The following is a 20,438-nucleotide window of genomic DNA, read 5'->3' on the forward strand; positions in this document are numbered from 1 at the left end:
GATGGGAAATGCAGAGGTGCCTGCTCAATCTCCAGACTGGTTAGGCAAGACTCCCAAATGTATCTCCATTTCCCAGTTTTGGACTTTCAACTCACAGGCTGAGTCTGCTTTCTTCCTGGGAAGGGAGTGGTCATCATCTGATATTTGTATGCTGTCTAGAGCTTCTGAGATGGATGTATCTATCCCCAAGGCCAAACACAGAGACAACCATCACACAAATGAAGACAGGAAGTCAACAAAGGGTTTGTCATATTTTAATGACATTGATCTTTGGTGTTTCCCTCGTTAGCACTCACGCTCTCCCCGTACTTCCTCCACAAGCCTGCTAGGGATGGAGAGTTACAAACGAAAAGGAAAATCACATTTGAGACTAAAAACAAAGTATCAGAGCCTTGACTTCTCCACTAGAAACTACATGTACAAGGTCAAGATTTCACATGCAACACCTTACATCACAGACCCATACCTCACATCCTGGCCTAGAGCTGAGAGATTTCCTGCCCCCTGCCAAGAGGTGCAGCTCAGTCCTGGCACCATGAAACCACTGGGGTGGCTCATTCATGTTAATATTGGCACAGCTTAGAATATCCTTGTGTGAACTGCATCCTGACTAGAGAGCAGTAGCCCTTGTCCCTCTACCCATCCATATGGCATCTCTGCTTCGGTTCCTGCCAAGTCCTAAACTAACTCTAAAAAGGAAAGATCCCACCTGTGAGCATATCCTGAGCCATGCATGTTCTGGTGAAGCCCAGCTCGTCCCAGAAAAGACTACAGCATAGGCAGGACTGGTCTCAGAACACCTCATTCTGGGGGAGCAGTGCTGTGCTATGGAGAGGGACTGTGGCCTGGAAGACTCCTCCACTCCAGCAACAAAGCTGGAGCATCACGCCTGGGTTAGCCCAGTACTGCCTGTCTCCAGATGGATGCTGCAGGCCCCCTTCCCTTTCTTCACTCTACTGATCAGCTCCATGAGTATAAAAAGGCAGGAAAAAGGAAAGGAAAAAGGCTTTACAAAGGATGATACACCAAGTTGCAGGGCTTAGCTCAGGGGGTGCCATGGGGCTTCAAAATTTGGCTGATGTGCAGCAAGTATGGTTTGTATTCCTGTTAACTTTTCAGCAGTGGGAACGTTGGAAGTTAAGTATGATTTCTTGCATACTTAACTTTCTTGCATGGCTTCTCTTGCAATTCTTACCCCTTCCCCCATAACCCAGGATTAGAGAAGCCCTCTGAACCACCAGCATCCTGTTAGAGCCACCCATCTCTACTCTTCCAGCTCCTGGCCAGCTGTGAGGTACAGGTCTCTGCTGAGCAGTACAAAGGTAGCACCAACACACAACTCAATCTCTACCTGTTCCGTGACTCCCCACTGGTGCTGTCGTTACTATAGAAGTTGGTACTGTCAGGAAGATGGTTATTATTAGTTAGGTCACTGTATTCAATTGGTCCCTCGGTGTCCATGGAGGATTGGGCCTGCTCTGGCAGGTCCAGGTCACCGGCGCTTTGTCCTTCACTCCCACTAGGGGCTGTCCGCGGGCTCAGGCCGTGCTCCGGCAGCTGCACAGACTCTGACAGGATCCGTCCCTCCAGCTCTGTGCCCAGCTGCTGAGAGCTGGACTGCTGTGCTGATGTGCCCTCAGCTCCAGTGGGCTCTGTGCCAGTCTGAGAGCTGCGGTGGATCCGGTGGCTCACAATGATGTTGTTGCCAAAGCCGCCCATGGAGGCCATGGTGGTGCTCTGCTCCCGCTGAACCACAGCAGTCATGCCACCTTCTGCCATCAGCCTTTGAATCCTACTCAGGGCATCCTCCCCACTGGCCCCATATTCTGGACCTTCACCTGCAAAAGAAAGCAGAAGCAACTCTGGTGCACAAGGCAAACTACGACACAAAATAAAGCAGGCTGAGTAGTTGCATCACGCAGTGAAGAGAAGATAGGTTTTATTCCAGAAGGAGCCCAGTATTTTATTTCCCTAACTTTCCACTTGGTTAAGTGCCAAGCAAAGGCACCGAATTCTATCAAGAAAATCTTAGCCACTTCCACAGGTAACCCTCACAGACCTGCATGTCCAAGCCTTGGAAAAGCAGCTCTTATCTGGCCATAAAGATGAGGGAAAGGGTGTTAGTCAAAGAGGCAGGATGCTTTATCACAGCTATGGAGACAATCCTGCCAGTCCCATGGGGACAGGAAGAGAAACCTCAGTTTGCACTGCAATAAACCATACCTTTCAACCATGGTGTTAAATAACCCCATGGCTTTTCCTGCTTCACCTGTTTAAAAAGTAGGCAGATGGCATGATGGCAATGTCCCCAGTGTCAGTCTAGGCAGGACATAAGACGCTGGCCAACAGCAGACAGCAGCTACAGAATGTGGTCTTCCACATTAGCTACGATCAAGTGTGTAGGCTCCTGCTCCCCTTGACTGATATTATCTTTTGAAGAATACAAAAAAACATCTGAAGACCTACAGTCTTCGTCTACTCTTATCTCTGAGGCTTCTCTTTACAGTCAGGCTGTAGTGAGCTCTGAGAGAACCATCGTCAGATACCTTGATTGCTCAAGATTACCTTAGGAGAACAAAATCTCACAAAAGAATTGTCCATGTAGGAGATTAAATCACCATGTCAGGGAAGTTCATCCCAGTTCAGTTTTTCAGCATCCTCCTTTTGCTACAAACCCTACCCAGAGCATCTGGGGAGAACAATCTGTAATAACAAACTGCTAGAAACATTCCACAGTGGGATCTTGCTGATTCTTATTAAAGAAATAAATCTCACTCCCACCTCTATGAAGCTATCACAGTGCTGATTTGAGGAGAAAGCCATGAGCTCTCCTGGCACCAAGGAAATGAACACAAATGTCAACAAGGCTAGATGTAGGGAGGAGTTAAAACACAATAAAAAACAAATGCCACACTGACTTGGAAAACAAAAACATTTGGGGCTGTGAACTTTAATATCTTTGTCCATGATTTGGATGAGGGGATTCAAGTGCACTCTCAGTAAGTTCACAGATGACAGTAAGTTGGTGGGAGTGTTGATCTGTTTGAGGGTAGAAAGGGTATGAGGAGGGATCTGGACAGGCTGGGTCATGGGCAAAGGCCAGTTGCATGAGGTTCTACAATGTGCTCTTGGGTCACAACAATCCCATGCGCCACTACAGGCTGGGGGAAGGGGGCTGGAAAGCTGCTCAGCAGAAAAGGACCTGGGAGTGCTGGTCAACAGCAGCAACAGCAGCTGAACATGATCCAGTGTGTGTGTCAAGGTGGTCGAGAAGGCCAATGGCATCCTGGCCTGTATCAGCAATAGTGTGGCCAGCAGGACCAGGACAGTGATTGTCTCCCTGTACTCAGCACCGGTGAGGCCATGCCTTGAACTCCATGCCATGTTTTGGGCCCCTCACTACAAGAAAAGACATTGAGCACATCCAGAGAAGGGCAATGGAGGTAGTGAAAGAAGGGTCTGGAGCAGAAGTCATAAGAAGAGCAGCTGGGGAGCTGGGGTTGTTTAGCCTGGAGAAAAGCAGGCTCAGGGGAGACCTTATCACTCTCTACAACTCCCTGAAGGGAAGTTGCAGCCAGGTAGTAGTCAATCTCTTCTCCCAGTTAACCAGCAACAGGGTAAGAGGAAATGGCCTCAAGTTGTACCAGGGGAGATTCAAGTTGGACATTAGGAAGAATTCTTTCACTGTGACAGTGGTTACTCATTTTAACTGCCCAGGAAAGTGGTGGAGTCACAATTCCTGGAACTGTTCAAGAAATGACTGGACACGGCACTTAGCGCTGTAATTTAGTTACACAGTGGTAACTAAAGGTTCAGTCAAAGGTTGGATTTGATGATCTTGGAGGTGTTCTCCAACCTCAATGATTGTATGATCATGTATCCAGCATGAGAGCTAAGATACTCAGCAAAGTCCACACCATGCCACTGTAGAGACATCATGCAGCCAGTGACAGCTTATTCTCTTTTCTCATGGGGGGCTCAGTGGTACTTGCATCAGGCACTACCATCATCCCCCACCATTGGACAAAGTTAATTTCATCCTCGAGTAAGTCTGCTGACATACTGCCTCCTGTAGAAATATTATGGACATTAAAGGGCAAATTTAAATCTCACTAGTAGAATAAGTAGGTTTCTGCAGGGAATGTAGTAAACCTGTTATATCCATTTCACCTATCCCCTTGATTAGAGCATCAATGGGATCACAGAGACACCTGTAACCACATGAAAATCTGCAGCATGTCCTTAGAAGAGTGAGCAAGAATATCCCCTGGACAGAGCCTGACCCACAACTCTAGTACAGAAATCCTATTCAGGTTGTGGCTGATGTAAGAATTAGGATGTGGTTGGTGCATGAACTAGGAACTTGGTTGACCAGTACAAAGACTGGGGACAGAGGCAGCTATTATACTGGAAACTCCAATGTGAAAAACATGCATGCCAAGGAATATTGCAACATTAATCATGAGCAGAACTAAGTGGAATGTTTGAGAAGCATGGTTTTGGATTCAGTCATCACTTCCTTCTGAGAGCATAGTCGTACTTCATTATCAACCATCTGGCCAGGCCAGAGAACAAGCTTAAGAAGGCCAAGATCTGCAACCTGGTCTAGAGACATGCCAGACAGTCCTATCTCCACAAATCCTGAAACAGCAGGTACTGTGCTCTCGATAGATCACCAGTCCAGAACAGAAGAACTGGAACAGCAAAACAGCAAGGACTCCCAGCCAGTCAATGCTCTTCAGCATTACAAACATGTGCTTCACCACAGCACCCCTTGCTCTTTCCTGCCCCTAAATTACCACATGCCATGGCTGAATTTCCATTTGAGGCATCTGCTTGGTCAGAAGGCAAGGGCTGATACCATAGCAGGAATCAGCAAGGCATGAGCCTTCAGATCCCAGAGATGCAGCGATGTTGGAAATCCCCAGCCCATCAAGAGCCAGAAATGGGCCTCACCATTCAAGCAGCCAACAAACACCTCTCCTTTGGGGACTGTCCTCCCCTTTTCCTCTCTCAGGTTTCAAAGATGACTTTGGCTGACTAGTGCAGAGCAAAGCTTGCTGTGCCATTTGTCTTGAGCTGAGCTACAGCATAGATTCACACACAGCCTGTTTCTACTGCCTGGTGACTCCCACACACATTCTTTCACCAGGCTGCCAATGCAGACTACATTAGTACTCAGAGCAAGTGAAATAAGCTGACTTCCATTTGGTGAAGGTTCAGGGTGGGCACACAGGCACTTACCCAAAACAACAGCAAAGCTGTAAACCACACACATTTCAGCTTGCTGCAGTGCTGTGCTCCTACAAATGTTTTCTACTGTAACCAGAGTGACCTTTCCAGAGGTTCAAATTCCTGTCTATTCCAAACACAGAACAAAACACTACTCTTGAGAGCAATTATCCCAAAGACCAGGGGATTTCTGTCAATGTAGCTGTCTCAAACATTTAACTAAATATTCCCTAGCTAATGTATCTGTTTTTAAAAATCCTCTATGCTCCTCCAGCAAGACACAGAAAACTACACAGGCAAAACATCTTGCTTACTTTTGATGGAGTTGGGCATAAGGCAGGGTATTTCCACTTTTAAATGAAGTGGACTCTGAAGTACTAGCAGGGAGTATATCTTGTTTATCTCTGGGCATGGATGGCACACTCCTGATGAAATGCAAAGTCCACAGAAGCAAGGATGAGATCAGACTCCCCTGTATCTGTGCAATATATTGACATAGGTCTTGAATTTTCTTCTGTTTTCAACATTCCTCTTTCTAAAACCAGAAGTAGTTAGGAACTGTGTTTGCAAACAAAGCTTCAAAATTAGAACAGTAAGCATTGCAGAGATAGCTAAGTCTTCAGAGAACATAAAATAATAGCTCTGAGGTGTGAGCTGACCCACTAATTCAGATGCTCAAAGATAAAAATATCAGTATTTTTACATTAATTCACTCCTTGCATAAGAATAGAAAAGGGAGGGACACACCACAGTATAAACAGCTATGAATAACCATATCTCCCTTAATATCACAAGAAATACTACTAGTTACTTTTCTTTCCAACCAAGCCCAGAAACATGTTCACACTTCTTTTCTGAGGTAGTTAATCTAAGCAACTTCACAGAACTCAAAAAAGACACAACTGCTTTAACTTGTAAAAAATTATTTAGTAGTATCTCCCCTTGGCTATTCATATGATTGAAACTTACTTTTGTAATGAGAGTTTAAAAGTAGCCCACATAATTGAATCCGAAGAGACTCAAGTACTTGGGGTAGATCACGCTGTCAAAGCTTGCATAGTACATACTTCTAGAACCTAAGTCTATTTTTAAGGTAGTGGTTTTCAGAGGATTCTAAAGAGAAACCAAAACTTCTGTAGGACATAAGATGCAGATTTTACAGATGAATGGGCAGATGAAAGGCCAAGGGATCTACCCACATTTTTACTTGGAGATGAGAGTCAGATCTGGAAGCTGATCCCTGGTGTCCCAGTTCCCATTTCCACACTAATTGCATGAAAGTCACATCACATCTGACAACAGCATTGCAAAAACGTGTTCAGCTAACATAAAACAATATGTTTCTTCTTGTTAGCATTCATGAGGCTCGGCTGGGGACAGAGTATTCCTGCCCAAGCAGCCCCTCGACACGTGTTCCTAATGTCTCAGATTAAGTAAGTTACATCACATGCAGGCACACTGATTGCTTCTAAGTGCTCCTTGGGCATCCTCAGGAGGCTTTGCTTATATCTGGAAAGTTTTGCTTGCTTGTGCTGTCTTTTTACTACCAATAGTCTGAACAAACTGAATCTCACAAACTCAAGCCTTCATTTAACAACCCTCTTCCCTCTCAAATGTATCTGCTGCAACCTCTGAAAGCAGTTGGAACTAATGGCAGTTTGTACTGGCTGGTGATAAACACTTCAACCCAACCAGTTAAAAAAAAACTGTGTATGGCATGACAGTAGTCAATATGTTGCTCCCCCAAAGACAGGCAAAGTAGCAATCCACTGACAGCAAATATTCTGAGCTACAATTTCAGTAACTTGTAACATGTGCTTACTTGCACAACAGGCACTTACTGAGCTAGTTACCTGAATTTTAAGTCCCAAAGACAATGCAGATGATAGGAAATGAGATGCCAATTGCTCTTCAGTTATTTGTTGGGTGGTTGTTTTTTTTTGTTTGTTTGTTTGTTGGTTTTTTTTTTTTAATTTTTATTTTATTTTTATTTTATTTTTTATTTTTGGTGTGTTTTTTTTCTCTTTAGCAACTGGATTACCTGAAAGATGTATTGATGTACTCTCAACAGCCAGGGGACAGCATGGGCCCACTATCAAACAAGTGTCCTGCAGCTCTGCAGAGGACCCTCTCCCTCACCCGCAGCAGCTTTGGCACAATTGCAGACCCTGCAGTTACTGCCCCTTGCACTGTACTCCAAAGATCCAACAGCCTGACCCAGTCTGGACCACGAATTATGATTTCTAAAGGTTAAAACTTTGGGACATTAAATCTCATTAGAAATTTTTGTTGGGTTTTAAGTGAGATTCAATTTGCCAGCCAAATACAGATCCCACTCCCATCATGCCTGTCTGTTTGCAAGGAAAACATAGTATAACGCCCAACAGATTGTTTCTAATTAAGGGTGCCTCAAAGTTACAACTCTATCACTATTTCCACTACGTCTGTCAGCTTAAAAGAAAACAGGAGACAGCTCAAACACTGTTTTAAGCATTTCTTGGTACCTCTCCTAGTTTTCTCTCAACTCGAACTACCTTTCCTTTATGTGTGGCGTGGGAGCAGAGTTCACAAGTCCGCTATTAACTGCTGCAAAACAGAGAGATTCAGACATTAGAGGGATTCACTTCTAATAAAGTCATCATATACTCATTCCTCCAAAGGAGGTAGAAAGATAATCAGAGCAGCAAAGTCCCCGCAGAGCTTTGCATGAGAAAAGGAAACTATTTATACCCGCACAGAACTTAATTAGGTTTCTGATGCAATTCTGCATACTTTTTTCTTTTTCTTTTTTTTTTTTTGGAGAGTAAGCACATATCTGCAAGAAATGCCCTGAGCCAGAATTCCCCACAACAGCAGGGCTGACAGGACAGAGGACAGAAACCTACTCTCAGGATAGCAATAGTCTTTCTTCTTCTTTTTTCTTTAATACAAGGGGTTTTTTTTCAGTTGGTCAGTCCATTGGTTGGTTGGTTTGGGCTTTTTTGCCCCTCATGGCAGGGTGATAACTAAACCACTTTCCTTTACATTACTCAGAACCACACTTGATTTATCCATTCTGCTGCTGATAACGCTGCTAAGCCTTTACATAGTGATTTCCATCTTCAAAGTCCCATACAAAACACTAATTAATCTCCACAGCCCCTCGTGTGCTGTACTATGGGAAGATTTATTCCCATTTGGTAGATGATTAATAATTTGCCCTGGGTCACACCCCAAGTTACTGGTAGCACATTTCATCTCTTTTTTTTTTTTTTTTTTTTTAAATTTATTTTATTTTATTTCTTTTTTTGCCTTTTTGCCCCTGACATCTAGATCATGCTTAGGAAACACAGTTTCCCTTCCATCAGGGAGAGTTACGGTAGATACAGTGGGCAATTCAGCCATCAGAAAAGCACCACAGCACCTAATGTTGCCTGCTGGAACACACTGGACGTGCATCACAAGAGCTGGTGATGCTGGGAAAACAGCTGGCTTACTGTCACAAGCAGCCACTAATGCTCATGTATAATGTGAAGCACAAAGACTTAGATGAGCCAGACCACTGACGCCACAAGTACCTGGCTAACTGGCTAAGGTGTTGGTAAAAGCAGAAGAAAATTTGTCTTTCTGCTTCATGTCAGGTCTTTGTACTGTTCTTCTATCATGGATTACTATTGATTTTTTTCATCCTTCATCCTCCTGACCATTACTGTCTTCACAGTTCCCTGTTTCAAGTTACTCTTGAGCTCTTACACAGGAATTTCCACTGAAGATGCAACTGACATGGGAAGTGATCAACACAAGGTAAAACGTCTTGGCTCATCTCTGGTGCACATGTGTCAACTGCAGTAACTCCTTTGTTCTACAGGCTCTAATATAGCTGACAGGAGTGTGACAGCCCATTTTGCAGCTGTGGCCATTTGCAAGGGGGATTAGGTAGTAAGTAAATGTCTGAGATGAAAATCACATCAGATGTGGAACTTGCCAATCTTCTTCCAAGCAAGAAAGGGAGATGAAGAGAAGGATCTGTCCTAGGCTTGTTATTTACACTCCTTTTCTTCCAAATGTTACATGTTTTGCTTCTTTGTAGAGATATCCTGCCAAGGCACTGGTAAAAAATAGCTCTTTCCCCATCTCATTAACAGCCTAGTTAAAACCTATGATCTAGATCTGGTAGTTGAAGGGTTAGAAAGAACAAGATAAAGAAACTGTCAGGTGATTGCAGAACAGCAGGAGGAGAAGCAGTGTTGAAGAACCCTCCTGGTTTAATGGACTCTCAAAGCCTCCAGCATCAACCATCATGGCCTTGATGCAAGAAGGTCCCACACTGTACCATGTTCTCAGTCTGTACCACATTCAGTGGAAGAACTCATGAGAAGCCAGTTCCCATGAGTTCAGCACTTGTCCAGACAGTCTGTGTTCCAGTTGTATTCACACGCCCTCAATTGTACTAACCTTCCAGAGAGGTTAATCGCAGCTCTGCTGAGATAAGCAGACGGAAACCCCAGCGGGCAGGAATTTCCCACTTAACTTTGTACAGAAGAGCTGAGATCAGAGAAACACAAAGCCATATCACACATGCTGGATACTACACAGCAGAAACTGTGCAAGAGTCACATACCAAAAAGTAACTTTCAGAGTTGACAGAGAACAGGCACACAGGCACAAACAGGCATGTTGTGGGCTGCTTCCCAAAGCCAAGCAGAGTCATCATGAACAGCAACTTCAAAACTGTCTCCTTGATTTTCTCTTGTCTTTCCTATGCATATACTGCCCAACCTGTACCTAGCCAAGCCTCCAGAGCTGAATGAAAGCACAATGTTACAGTATTGAGACAAGAAGCCTGGATAAATCAAGTTGTTTTCAACAGATTAGTGACTTTATCATTATACAGGGATTGCACAGTAGATGTTTCCAGCTCCTTACATGTTGGCAAGTTTTCCTAGACTGCTAACCACTAGAGACATTTTTGTACAGCTGCTCTGGGCACTCATCATGTACCTCATCAATCAAACTAAAAAGAATCCTCAAAGCTGCTTTGTGAGAAGTGATTTATTGTATTTTATTTTGCATCCAATGTTGCGAAGCCTGTAGACTTTTAGTGTAAGTTGGAGGACCAAGCTGAACTCTTAATACAGAGGCAGAAATTATAACTCTCAGCAGCTTGCAGCCTTACTGATGGTTAGGAGTTCAGGAGATGTGTGAGGAATGAAGGCAGTACAGTTGATTCTACAAAGACACAATGATTTGGAGAAGAATTAATTTTCCCTTTTCAAAGCATGGGAAAAAAGCAACTTTTCTATTCATATGGCCAGAGATTCACTCTCCTGATCATCTATGCCTGGCTACAGGCAGATTAGGCTGGAGAAATTTTTGTTGAAGAGGAAAAAGGAGTATCCAAATGTACTGACAGGATGTGGAACATATGTGGAAACTCCTAAATCACCAGGTAAGCTCTGTCAGATAAACCACTGATTGATCTCCTACCTTCACCAGTCCCTGCAGAGGCGGATTCCTGCTCCTGTACCTCCCTCTCTGTCTGAGTCTCGGCATTCTGTAGCTGAGGCGCCAAGGTCTGGGTACCCTGTGATGTCACAGAGGTGGGGGGATTTCGGGGTTGTAAGCCTATGGCATTCATCAGGCCCATGTCCCTGTCTGTCCTCCATGTAGCTCTGCTGGTTCTGAAAAGAGAGAAAAACAAGTAAGACCAGAATCACTGGAGGCAACACACCCAAGCAAGACTGAAACATGAATGTGAGGCTCCTCTTGCCTCCACTTCAACCAAGCACCTGCCTGCTACTGTGAGAATAGGGATGAAAGGAATTGTGACCTGCACTCATTTACACATGCTGGTCTCTTGAGTTTTAAGCCAACAGAGTCTTAGATTCCACTCACCCTTCCACAGAAGCAGTGTGCCTTACAGGCACAGAAAGATATCCCTGCAGCATCATTTAGCCTGCAGAACAACTGCCTTGGAGTCACTGCATTTGAGAAGGCAACACAATGTGCAGTGCAGAAGCACAAACACACAGAAAACCTCTTGCACAGCGGGGCAGTGTTAACTCCCACGGATGTAGCCTGTACCCTTTTCCTCCTCTGGACTTCCTAGATTGTCAGCGTCACATATGAATGCACTCCAGCAGGCATTTCTGCCCATTCCAGTCAGACAAGAGAAATCCTGTGTTGTCAAAAGCAAACAACAGGAAGCACCTCAAGGCTCATTAGCTTCTCAGACTCGAACAACTGAAGTGTATGATGCTACAGCTGAATCTTGACAATGCTGCAACGCTCTTTTCTAAACTGACCTCTAAGTTCTGGAAATGGCAAAGAGATTCAAGGAAAGAATGTCTCATTCACAATCTTTTCATCATAAGGCTTTGAAACCTGTTACACTTTTTTCTTTTCTCTCTCTTTGAGCTAGTTCATTCTGGACCAGTATTTCTGCCTTCAAGCTGCCATTATACCAGACTGAGTATGTACTGTCAAAGACTTAAGTAGTAGCAATATCCACTCATACAGCAGAGTAAAGAATCTCTACTGCTTATTTTTCACCCAGAGTCAGACCAAGGCTGTAGGATAGTCCAGACATTCGCCCTGTAAACAAGCCCACAACTTCCTTGGTATGCTGAAGCTCACAACTCAGAAACACAGCTATCACTCTCTTGCTGAGAACGGCTGGCGTATGGAGGAGTACTTGTCACTATGGTAAGAAGCAAGGGACTGCAGCATCATCCTTGTGTTTAGAACAACAACATGTGCATCACTGGACAGATTGAAACAGCCAATGAGGACATTGCTGTTTCTTTTTTTTTTTTTTTTACTTTTTTTTTTTAATGGCTTTAGCTTTATTTTTAGAGTTTATTACTGAGAAACAGCTGTCCCATGACCAGCAATTAAAAAGATGAAAATCAGTCACCAGGTCAACACCATACATTTGCCCTTTTCTCTGTGAATTCCCCTGTTCTTCAGTTACCCTCCAAAGGCCATTTGCTTTACATGGTGTTTTTGATGCATCAAGCCCCACATGTTCCTCCCACAGCTGTTACTGGGGTCCTGAATGACACATGTACATTACTCATACTGGCACTTTTGGGCACTGGATGTCACTTGCTGGAAGAAGGCCAGGTGACCCAAATAGGCAATGTCAAAGGGGGAGAAAATTGCATATTTAAAGCTGCCAGTGGTAAGGGAACAACAAAGTGATGTTTTCAGATCTTACAAAAACAGCAGAAAGGGGCAGGTCTCTCTAAACAAACACCCAGGAGACTCACCCAGGCCGCTCAGTATTCCTGCTGCTGGAATGCACAGTGAAGATATTCTCATTCAGCTGGTCCCAGTGGTACTCAACTCCAGAGTTTAAGGCCCTTAAAATGCCAAAGAAGGAAAAAACATTAGCATGACAGAACACTGTTCAAGCCAGCACACATTACATCCCCACAACATGAAGAATAGTGTTGATTCCTGCCCTACAGAAACTGCCGATCTAGCTCAGTTCACATTTTTGTTAAAAGGGCTCATCACAATAAACCACCTTGCAAATATAGAGTGCTGTATTACTAGATTACTCTGGAATATTCCATTAATTTCAATTCAGTATTAGCACCAAGACACAGCAACAGGAGTAGAGAGATTTTCAGGAAATGAAGATATACAACTGTGTGTATAAAATCAGGTTACCCTAACTCCAAGTAACTAAACAAAGAATTGAAATGGAAAGGCCAATTCTCCCTGTGGTGTCTGCAAGCACTTCCTGCACTAGGTAATGGTCAGTAAACTTATTCAACATTTAATTTCTTTGCGAATGATTCTCATTCTACCTATAAATAATCTTTATACATCGCTCTCACTGACAGACACTGTGGAGCAAGGACAGATGTAGAGGATATTTTAACAAGAATATGAGCTTGTACTGCATCAACAGCATGTGTGTCTGAAGAGCTAAACTTGAAATTTACATCTAACGCTACTAAGTATAATGGATCAGCCAACACTCTGGAAAGCTCTCATAGAGCATTTTCCCAAAAGATACACCAAATCAGGGCTTACTACTCACAGGAACAGACAAGGTTATCAACCATTGCTGAAGACAACAGGCAATCACAGAAACAAATGCACCTAATGCCGCAAGTACACATCCCACCAAGAAGAGAGTAAGAGCGAATCCAGCTTACTCTGTGCCATATAGGAATGGCACAGGATGGGCAATCACTATGCAGTCCAAGGCAACATAGAGATCTCCCTCCTACTGCTGTGTTCCACCTTCAGAAGCATTCAGGGCTGCATTACTATGGAAGACACTTCCTGGAGTGTTTTGCCACACCATGCTGACAGCTCATATGAGCTGGCCTGGGAGTTTTAAAATGGTGTTGTGTACCACCACATGGCTGATGGACTGCACACACCTGATGGTGCTGGTGGAGAGTTAGGAGTGCTGTGCAGTGGTCACAGCAAGGCAAGTGGCGAGAAAAAACCACAAACTAACAAAATAAGACCTTTGTAGACAAAAGGGAACTGTGTCTGAAGAGCTGGACTTCCATCACCCTGAAGACAGTCTCTGAACTAGTCCCATGGTCTGAAGGAAGGATTCATGGCAAATAGTTTGGTAGATAGGTAAGGCCCAGGCACAAACAAGATGCTTTATGTACATATAGAAACTGCTGTACCTGTAAAGAGATGGTTCAGCAGAACTGGCAAGAACCCCGGCTTAGAGGATGCTGCAGGTCAGACATGCTGCAATGGGAAAGCAGTGTGTACTGGAGGCCTGGGACTAGGCGGCCAGGATGACAGCACCTCAGGTTAGGACCCAGGTGAGAGATGAACAAAATTAGGTCACCAAAATCCCACATGGAGGCTAAAAGAAGTAATCAGCCATTGCCTTTTTTTTTTTTTTTTGTGCTGAGCTACTCCTGTAATGCATTATACCCCAAGAAAGCAGCTAGCTTCCAGTGAGATGCCGATTTACAAAGGTTTCTGAGTTTACTGACAGATGGTAACTTGTCACTAAAACTGTGCCAGTCCCTCTGGCTGCTCCATCCCCATGTCTAATATACTGGCTAATATAATGTGTCTAATATACTGGGTGAGGCTTAGCTGTCACATTTTGCTGTCTGTGAAGCAGCCCAGTTCCTAGGCAAGAGAGACTTTCTGACCTCACAGTCAAAATTTCCATAAAAAGTCTAGTGTGCTTGGCATCTACAGCTATTACACAACAGAGCTAAGCTGACCTGTGATCTTCTCCCTCTTCTTCCACATGTCTTCATGCTTCCCAAAGAACAGGCCTGGTCCCCCACAGCTACATACATGATTCATAATCCTTGCCAGTGTGTGCCTTACTTGTCTTTGCCAGCTTGCCAGCTTCCGAGACAAGAAACCAGAAGACCACAAAGCCTTCTCCCAGGACAAGATGGGAGCTGACAATACTGTATTTCCTCTCTTCCCTCAAACAAGGTCTTCCTCTACTACACAGAGAAGTCCATCTCCTGCACACGCACTTCTCTGAGTGGTTCAATTTCACTTCTACAGAAGCATCATGGTACCAAGCTGACACACGGTACACCAGATGAAAAGCTCCTGACCATACTCCTACCTATTCTGCAGAGTCTCACTACTGTACAGTTGGGTTGTTGGACAGCAAAGTCCACTCTAATTCTATGCTATCGGTTTCACATGGTGAAATCAACAGGCATTCAATTTAATGCATAATTTTTCATATTGGTTTTACACACCGCCATTTATCAACTGAGCTTTGCTGCCAGGATCCTATTAGCTATTCCTTTACTGCCAGAGAATCAAAGGCATTGCCTTCTACCCGAGAAGGAGGACCTGTAGCAGATGGTGCCACTGCTCCAGCTGTTGACTCTGAGAACACTGATAAACGGGCTTAAGCCAAAGTCACTTCACTTGGCCACGATGGGAGTTCAACATTCTCAGGACTACTTTAACCTGGCTTTTTAGTTCGGTCTAAGTGTGTCTCCCTGCTGGGTAAAAGAAGTGGTTCAGAATAAACAGCTGGCACTCCCTGCAGCAGCAAGCATCTTCACTGCTACCTTTCAGTCTCTTCCTTTAGCCAGCTACATAACTTATCCTTTCCCAACTTCACCTCTTGCAAAAGCCATAAGGACCTCAGTACCATCTTTGTCCTCTTTTATATGCATCTGTGTATCTGAACTGGAAGCCACATTGGTGTCTTCACAGCCCTAAGATCAGTATCAAGATTGCCCTGATTAGGTTTTCCAGCCTTTAGATGACTGATTGAGCCTACAGAAGAGATGTTTCAGACTGCATCAGGATACAGTGAGGAGAGCATACACATGAACTTAACAGAGGGCACTGGTTGGGCACTACCTTTTATATGAAGATCGTAATTTCTCTTCTTAATGAATCAAAATTTCATCCAAGAAATAATGGGATTGTGTGGGCTAAATGCCAGTTTTAACACCATGCTTGCATCAGAAACTTTCACATAATCACACCTTAAACCAACTCCAGTACACAACAAGATGTGTGTGACAACCACAATTACCTTGGTTTAAATCAGATTTTCAATTAAGCTTAAGACTTACTCTGGTTTAGCCACACCTATTTAAAATAGTGCAATCTCCCTTTTCAGAAAGCCTAAAGGTTTTTTAGCTCTCATTGCAAAATACTGCTTGAATTTTGTAAATGAGCAGCCCTTCGCAGTACGTTTCCCAGGAGATTTGCAAATCAAGGCCTGACGATTCAATCCAAAGAAGCAGAGCTTACACTGGAGAAATGAATATTTTTCAGGTAATGTAAGCATTTAACTTTTGCTTCATCAAACTCTAGACATAGAAATGCTAGAAGCACTTTACATTTTTCAAGACATAAGGTAGAAGCTCTGTGTAGCATGGAGCCACTTGGATGTGGATGCAGTAAAAAGGACATTTGTTGCCCAGGGCTTTAGGGTGAAAAATGGTAATTCTCCGCACTGTGTCAGTCATGGACAGTGAGGTCCACTTAGTCAAGTTCTTACTTTCTTCCCTTTTATGGATGTCACTAAGCTCTCTAAGCCCTCCCTGGAAATTTCCATTAGCTTTGTTACATGCAGAGCTGCTCACAGCCTGGATTTCCCAGCAGGGCTCTGTTGTAAGATGGACTTTTCCTTCACGCTTGTGTCCAGCTCACATTATTAACGAGCTTGGAGAGGATGAAGGGCACAGACTTGCAGGCTTTGCTGAAAGTCAAATAAGGATTCAGAGTGGAGCCTGTTAAGCACCAAGAGCCAACAACTTAGCAAGCCTCTCCCTCTACATGGAGGTATTACCTACACAGTTCAGTTATGTCTCCAGGAAGAAACTAGGACCAAGCACTAGGAATCAATGACAACATTATTAACAAATTACAAGAGAGCTGAAATACAATTTAGTGCATTTGTTAAACCAGTATTTGAAGGGTAAATTGACAAAGCACAGGTTAGCACAGACTCAGACATCTAGGTAACCCCCCTCATCTGGCATATCCAAAACTGGGAGTTGAAGTGGAAGAGGGATTAAGATGAAAACTCCCCAACTCTACCATGACAGTACAGCTCTGGAGCACGACAGCAAGACAAAACCACCCATAATTTCCAAGCAGTGTATGCATGTCCAGAAAGGCATAAATAGCACTCACTACCTTTTCACTTATATCATCACAGGATAATTTAAGTGAAATCTGAAGAAGGCAGCAGCAATGAGCAAATGCACTGCTCTCCTCCTTCAAATCCTGCCACATGGAAAGGCCCAACAGCAGCCCACTTATTTGCTATAGTACCAGATTAAATTTGATTACAACACTGATGCCTGCAATCCCATCTAAAAATATCAGCACAACCTCATTACCAGAATGAAGACTGTGGCAAGCCCAACACAGAAAGGAAGCTGCACAGTGATGCCATGCAATGCACCTGATTTTCATGCTGCCAAGTTTGCTTCCCCTACAAAAGACAATATTCCCTTGAAGCTGATTTCTCAAATATACTGTCCATTCAAGATCACTAAAGGCAAGCATACAAAACCAGATTAGTTTACAAAGGATTTGAATTTCCTAAGACATGCTTTCTTCCCTTTGTGTAAACTTGTCCTTCTTAAGCCATTCACACTGTATCAAGGAAACAGAGTGAGCTACACAAGAGCAAGGTGGCACTATGCTAAGGAACAGGAATCTGTTGTCCTGGTTTGGAAAGGAAGAAGCAGCACACAGTATCTCATGCAGTGCAATGCAATGCTGGCCAGATTCCAGATGCATCCTTGTCAGCAGCTCATTATCTCTTCTGCCAGCATGGTGATGATCAGCACAGCAAGCCCATCCCTAGATCCCATGATTAGCTATGCAACGGTATTGTTAGTACAAGGCGAAGTTTGGCACTCCCAGCAGCTGCCTGGATAGGAAAACAATAATTTCTAACGCCCTACTTCATAAATATTTAGCTTTCTGTGCAGGCGATGAACCACGTGCAGAGACAAATCCAAGTGAAAACTGGCTGCAGTGCAAACTGTATGGAACCAGCAAAATGGGATTTCTGGAGTAATTCTCCAGGGCATTAACTCCCTTTGACCAAAAAGAGGTGGCAGCTTCACTGGCACCAGCCCATGTGTAACTAGCCAGGGGAAGGGCACAAGATCGAGTATAGGAATTCAAGGAACACAAGACCTGCAGTTTATGACTGATAACCACAGATATTTAAATGATGTATGACATCATCCTGTTCATCACATTGAGATGAATGATGCATCGAAGAGCAGCCTCATTTTTACTCCTCACACTGATACAACCCACTAATTTTCCAGAATCCTGCAAATTTTGCCTGTGTGAAGAGCAGCAGCCATGCAGAAACATACCCTGACACCTACTCGAATTGTCCAAGAAGCAGGACAGCAGGACAGCAAGCAGCTTGGTGCAGCTGGTAGCTGTGTGCCTGCTTCAGAGAGGGTGCCAGTCAGCTTGGAACACTCTGCAAGACAACTGATCCTGTTCATTTGATTGTGCAGTCCTGCCAGCTAGGTTAAATGTTAGGATTTTTGAAGATGCTGTATTCAAACTCACACCATTTACATGAGGTCAGTTCTAAAAAGCTGGTGGCACCAGCAGCTAATTCAGTAGCTCTTCTATTTCAACAATGTAAACACATACAAGTTTGCTCTGCCTACCAGTGGACACCTAAGGCTGGATCCAGTTCATGATCTTGTGGCCAAAGATTTAGACAGAAGGACACCCCTAACAGCCATCTTCCATGAGCAAAATTTTGGTATCTCAGCTAAGGAAGAGAGTCATCAGCGAGCTAAGCTGGTAGATGCTTCAGAGAGAAAGAAGAGGGAGTGAAAGAAAACAGAAATTAATACAATAAGAAGAAAACAAACAGAATAGTTTCTTCTGATCCACAAGACCACTGTAGCTAAAAACTAAGTGACTTCCAGGAGTCAGCATTTGCAACCTGCCTACAGTTTGCACATAGAAGATAAGCAGACTCATAAAATAATTGGAAAAGGATGACACACCACCAGAAGGCATTAAGAGGAATTTGTCTTATTCCATGGAAGAAGTCTTCAATTAAGAATTAGTCTTCCAACACATTCAACAGGAGTAACAAATGGAAATTAAGTACTAAGACAATGACAGAGCAGAAAGAAAAGAGTTTGGTATGAAAGTGTGGATATTTGATTCTCTTGGGACTCAATTACAAATACTGAGGTTGAGAGTGCTGCCCTTAAGGAATGCAAGGCTGCACAGAAAAACCTGTGTTGAGAATCAGGACAAGGAAAGTCTCTCTCAGACAGCCTTCAATCTTCTGCTAAAACACCACAACAGTTTTTAAAATAGATTTCCTCAGAAACTTTTTACACTACTGTCATGTAAACACAGCGTTTGCATACAGCATGACATAGGAAGTTGCAGCTTGTATCATGTTTATGAGAAAAAGAGCACAGCACCCAGGCCAAATAGTCTGGAATAAACAAGGCAGAAATAGACCAAATAAAAATTTCCTGAATTTTCACTGGTTTTCTTCTCACTAAATCTTGCCAGTATACCATGGTATGTATCCTCTTTATCTGGCTCCAACCACACCAGGCATCAGGTAGGGACACCTCTGGAAGGTAAATAGCAGATTCCAGTACTTCAGATTCCAGGTCTTCAAAAAAATCACAATTCGGCTTGATATTATCATACACACAGCTCTAAAGATGGATAATTTGCTTAAGTCCTCTCACAACCTAAAGGCTTGTTAACTGCTTAAAGTGATTACAGGCAGACTATACTCCAAATAAGCTTTGAACCCTCAGAGTATCTTAGGCTATTTAGGATCTATCAGCTCTTCAAGTGGCTTAGACAATTTAGGCTAAAACAAGGAGGAGTGCAAATTGCTTACACCTTCCTAAGCCTTAAAACATCTTAAACTGCTACAACTGTTCAGAGTCAAAGTCACTCTTTAGTCATATTTGAACTTTCACTACTGTTTTAGCAGAAACTAACACTGATGAAGTAGGCTTGTTTTGTAGATATTACACCAGCAAACTAAACGAGAAAAATGCATCTAGAACAGGAGAAAGCAACGTCAAAATAATGTTTTAAATTAGCAAGCATAGCAAATGTTTATTTTTAATAGAACACTGGAATGTGCACATGCAAAGCTGCCAAGCTCAAGAACCAAGATCTTGATTAGGTTAAATCTCAGTGAGACCCACAGAGCAAGCAAAGTTTTATATTTTTAATCTTTGGCAGCTGTGAAATTATCCAACTAAAAAGTATTCTGTTCAGCATATAGGGGAAACTACCTCCAAAAAAAGAAGGAAAAAAAGGGAAAAAATCATCAAGAACCCCAAATTGCAATTATTACTCTAATTACTCACAGTTTGTAGACATTAAGTTAAGACCATTTGCAGAAGGATTTAAAATAGGGAAAGAAAATGAAAAAAAAAAATTGGTTGTTTTATTTGCTAGCTTGATTCATTAGCAGAGTCCTGCTGCAAAAAAACATGCATAAGTGACACCAAATAAAACTCCTCAAATAATATGGATTAAATATCGGAAAATTAAAGAAAATCTTATTGTAAAGCCAAGGAAGTAAACAAGTGAACAAGGAAGGTCCAGTATAGATCTGTGGAAAAAAGAAAGGTTATAAGACAGGCAGAGAACTCGTGCTGCAAGAGAGGGAAAAAACATTCTAAAAATAAACACGAGGAAAATGCTATTAGAATGAAAAAAAAGGTCTATTCGTTTGTGAGGCTAAC

At 43.2% G+C, this 20,438-nt stretch overlaps 1 protein-coding gene across 3 annotated transcripts in view; it reads right to left on the reverse strand.

Moving 5' to 3' along the window:
• Positions 1-232: 232 nt before the first annotated feature.
• The window catches only part of AMBRA1 (autophagy and beclin 1 regulator 1), a 124,092-nt gene continuing 103,886 nt past the window's right edge, over positions 233-20,438 (reverse strand). For all 3 annotated transcript variants that reach the window (XM_083862756.1, XM_083862754.1, XM_083862755.1), the window contains 3 exons: positions 12,483-12,575; positions 10,699-10,892; positions 233-1,838 (listed from right to left, as the gene is read on the reverse strand). In XM_083862756.1, the coding sequence (XP_083718882.1) occupies positions 1,348-1,838; positions 10,699-10,892; positions 12,483-12,575 (778 nt within the window). In that variant the 3' untranslated portion in view covers positions 233-1,347. The remainder of the gene's footprint in view (positions 1,839-10,698; positions 10,893-12,482; positions 12,576-20,438) is intronic.

Source organism: Zosterops lateralis, assembly GCF_965231275.1.
Source record: "Zosterops lateralis genome assembly, chromosome: 6".
Lineage (NCBI taxonomy): Eukaryota > Metazoa > Chordata > Aves > Passeriformes > Zosteropidae > Zosterops > Zosterops lateralis.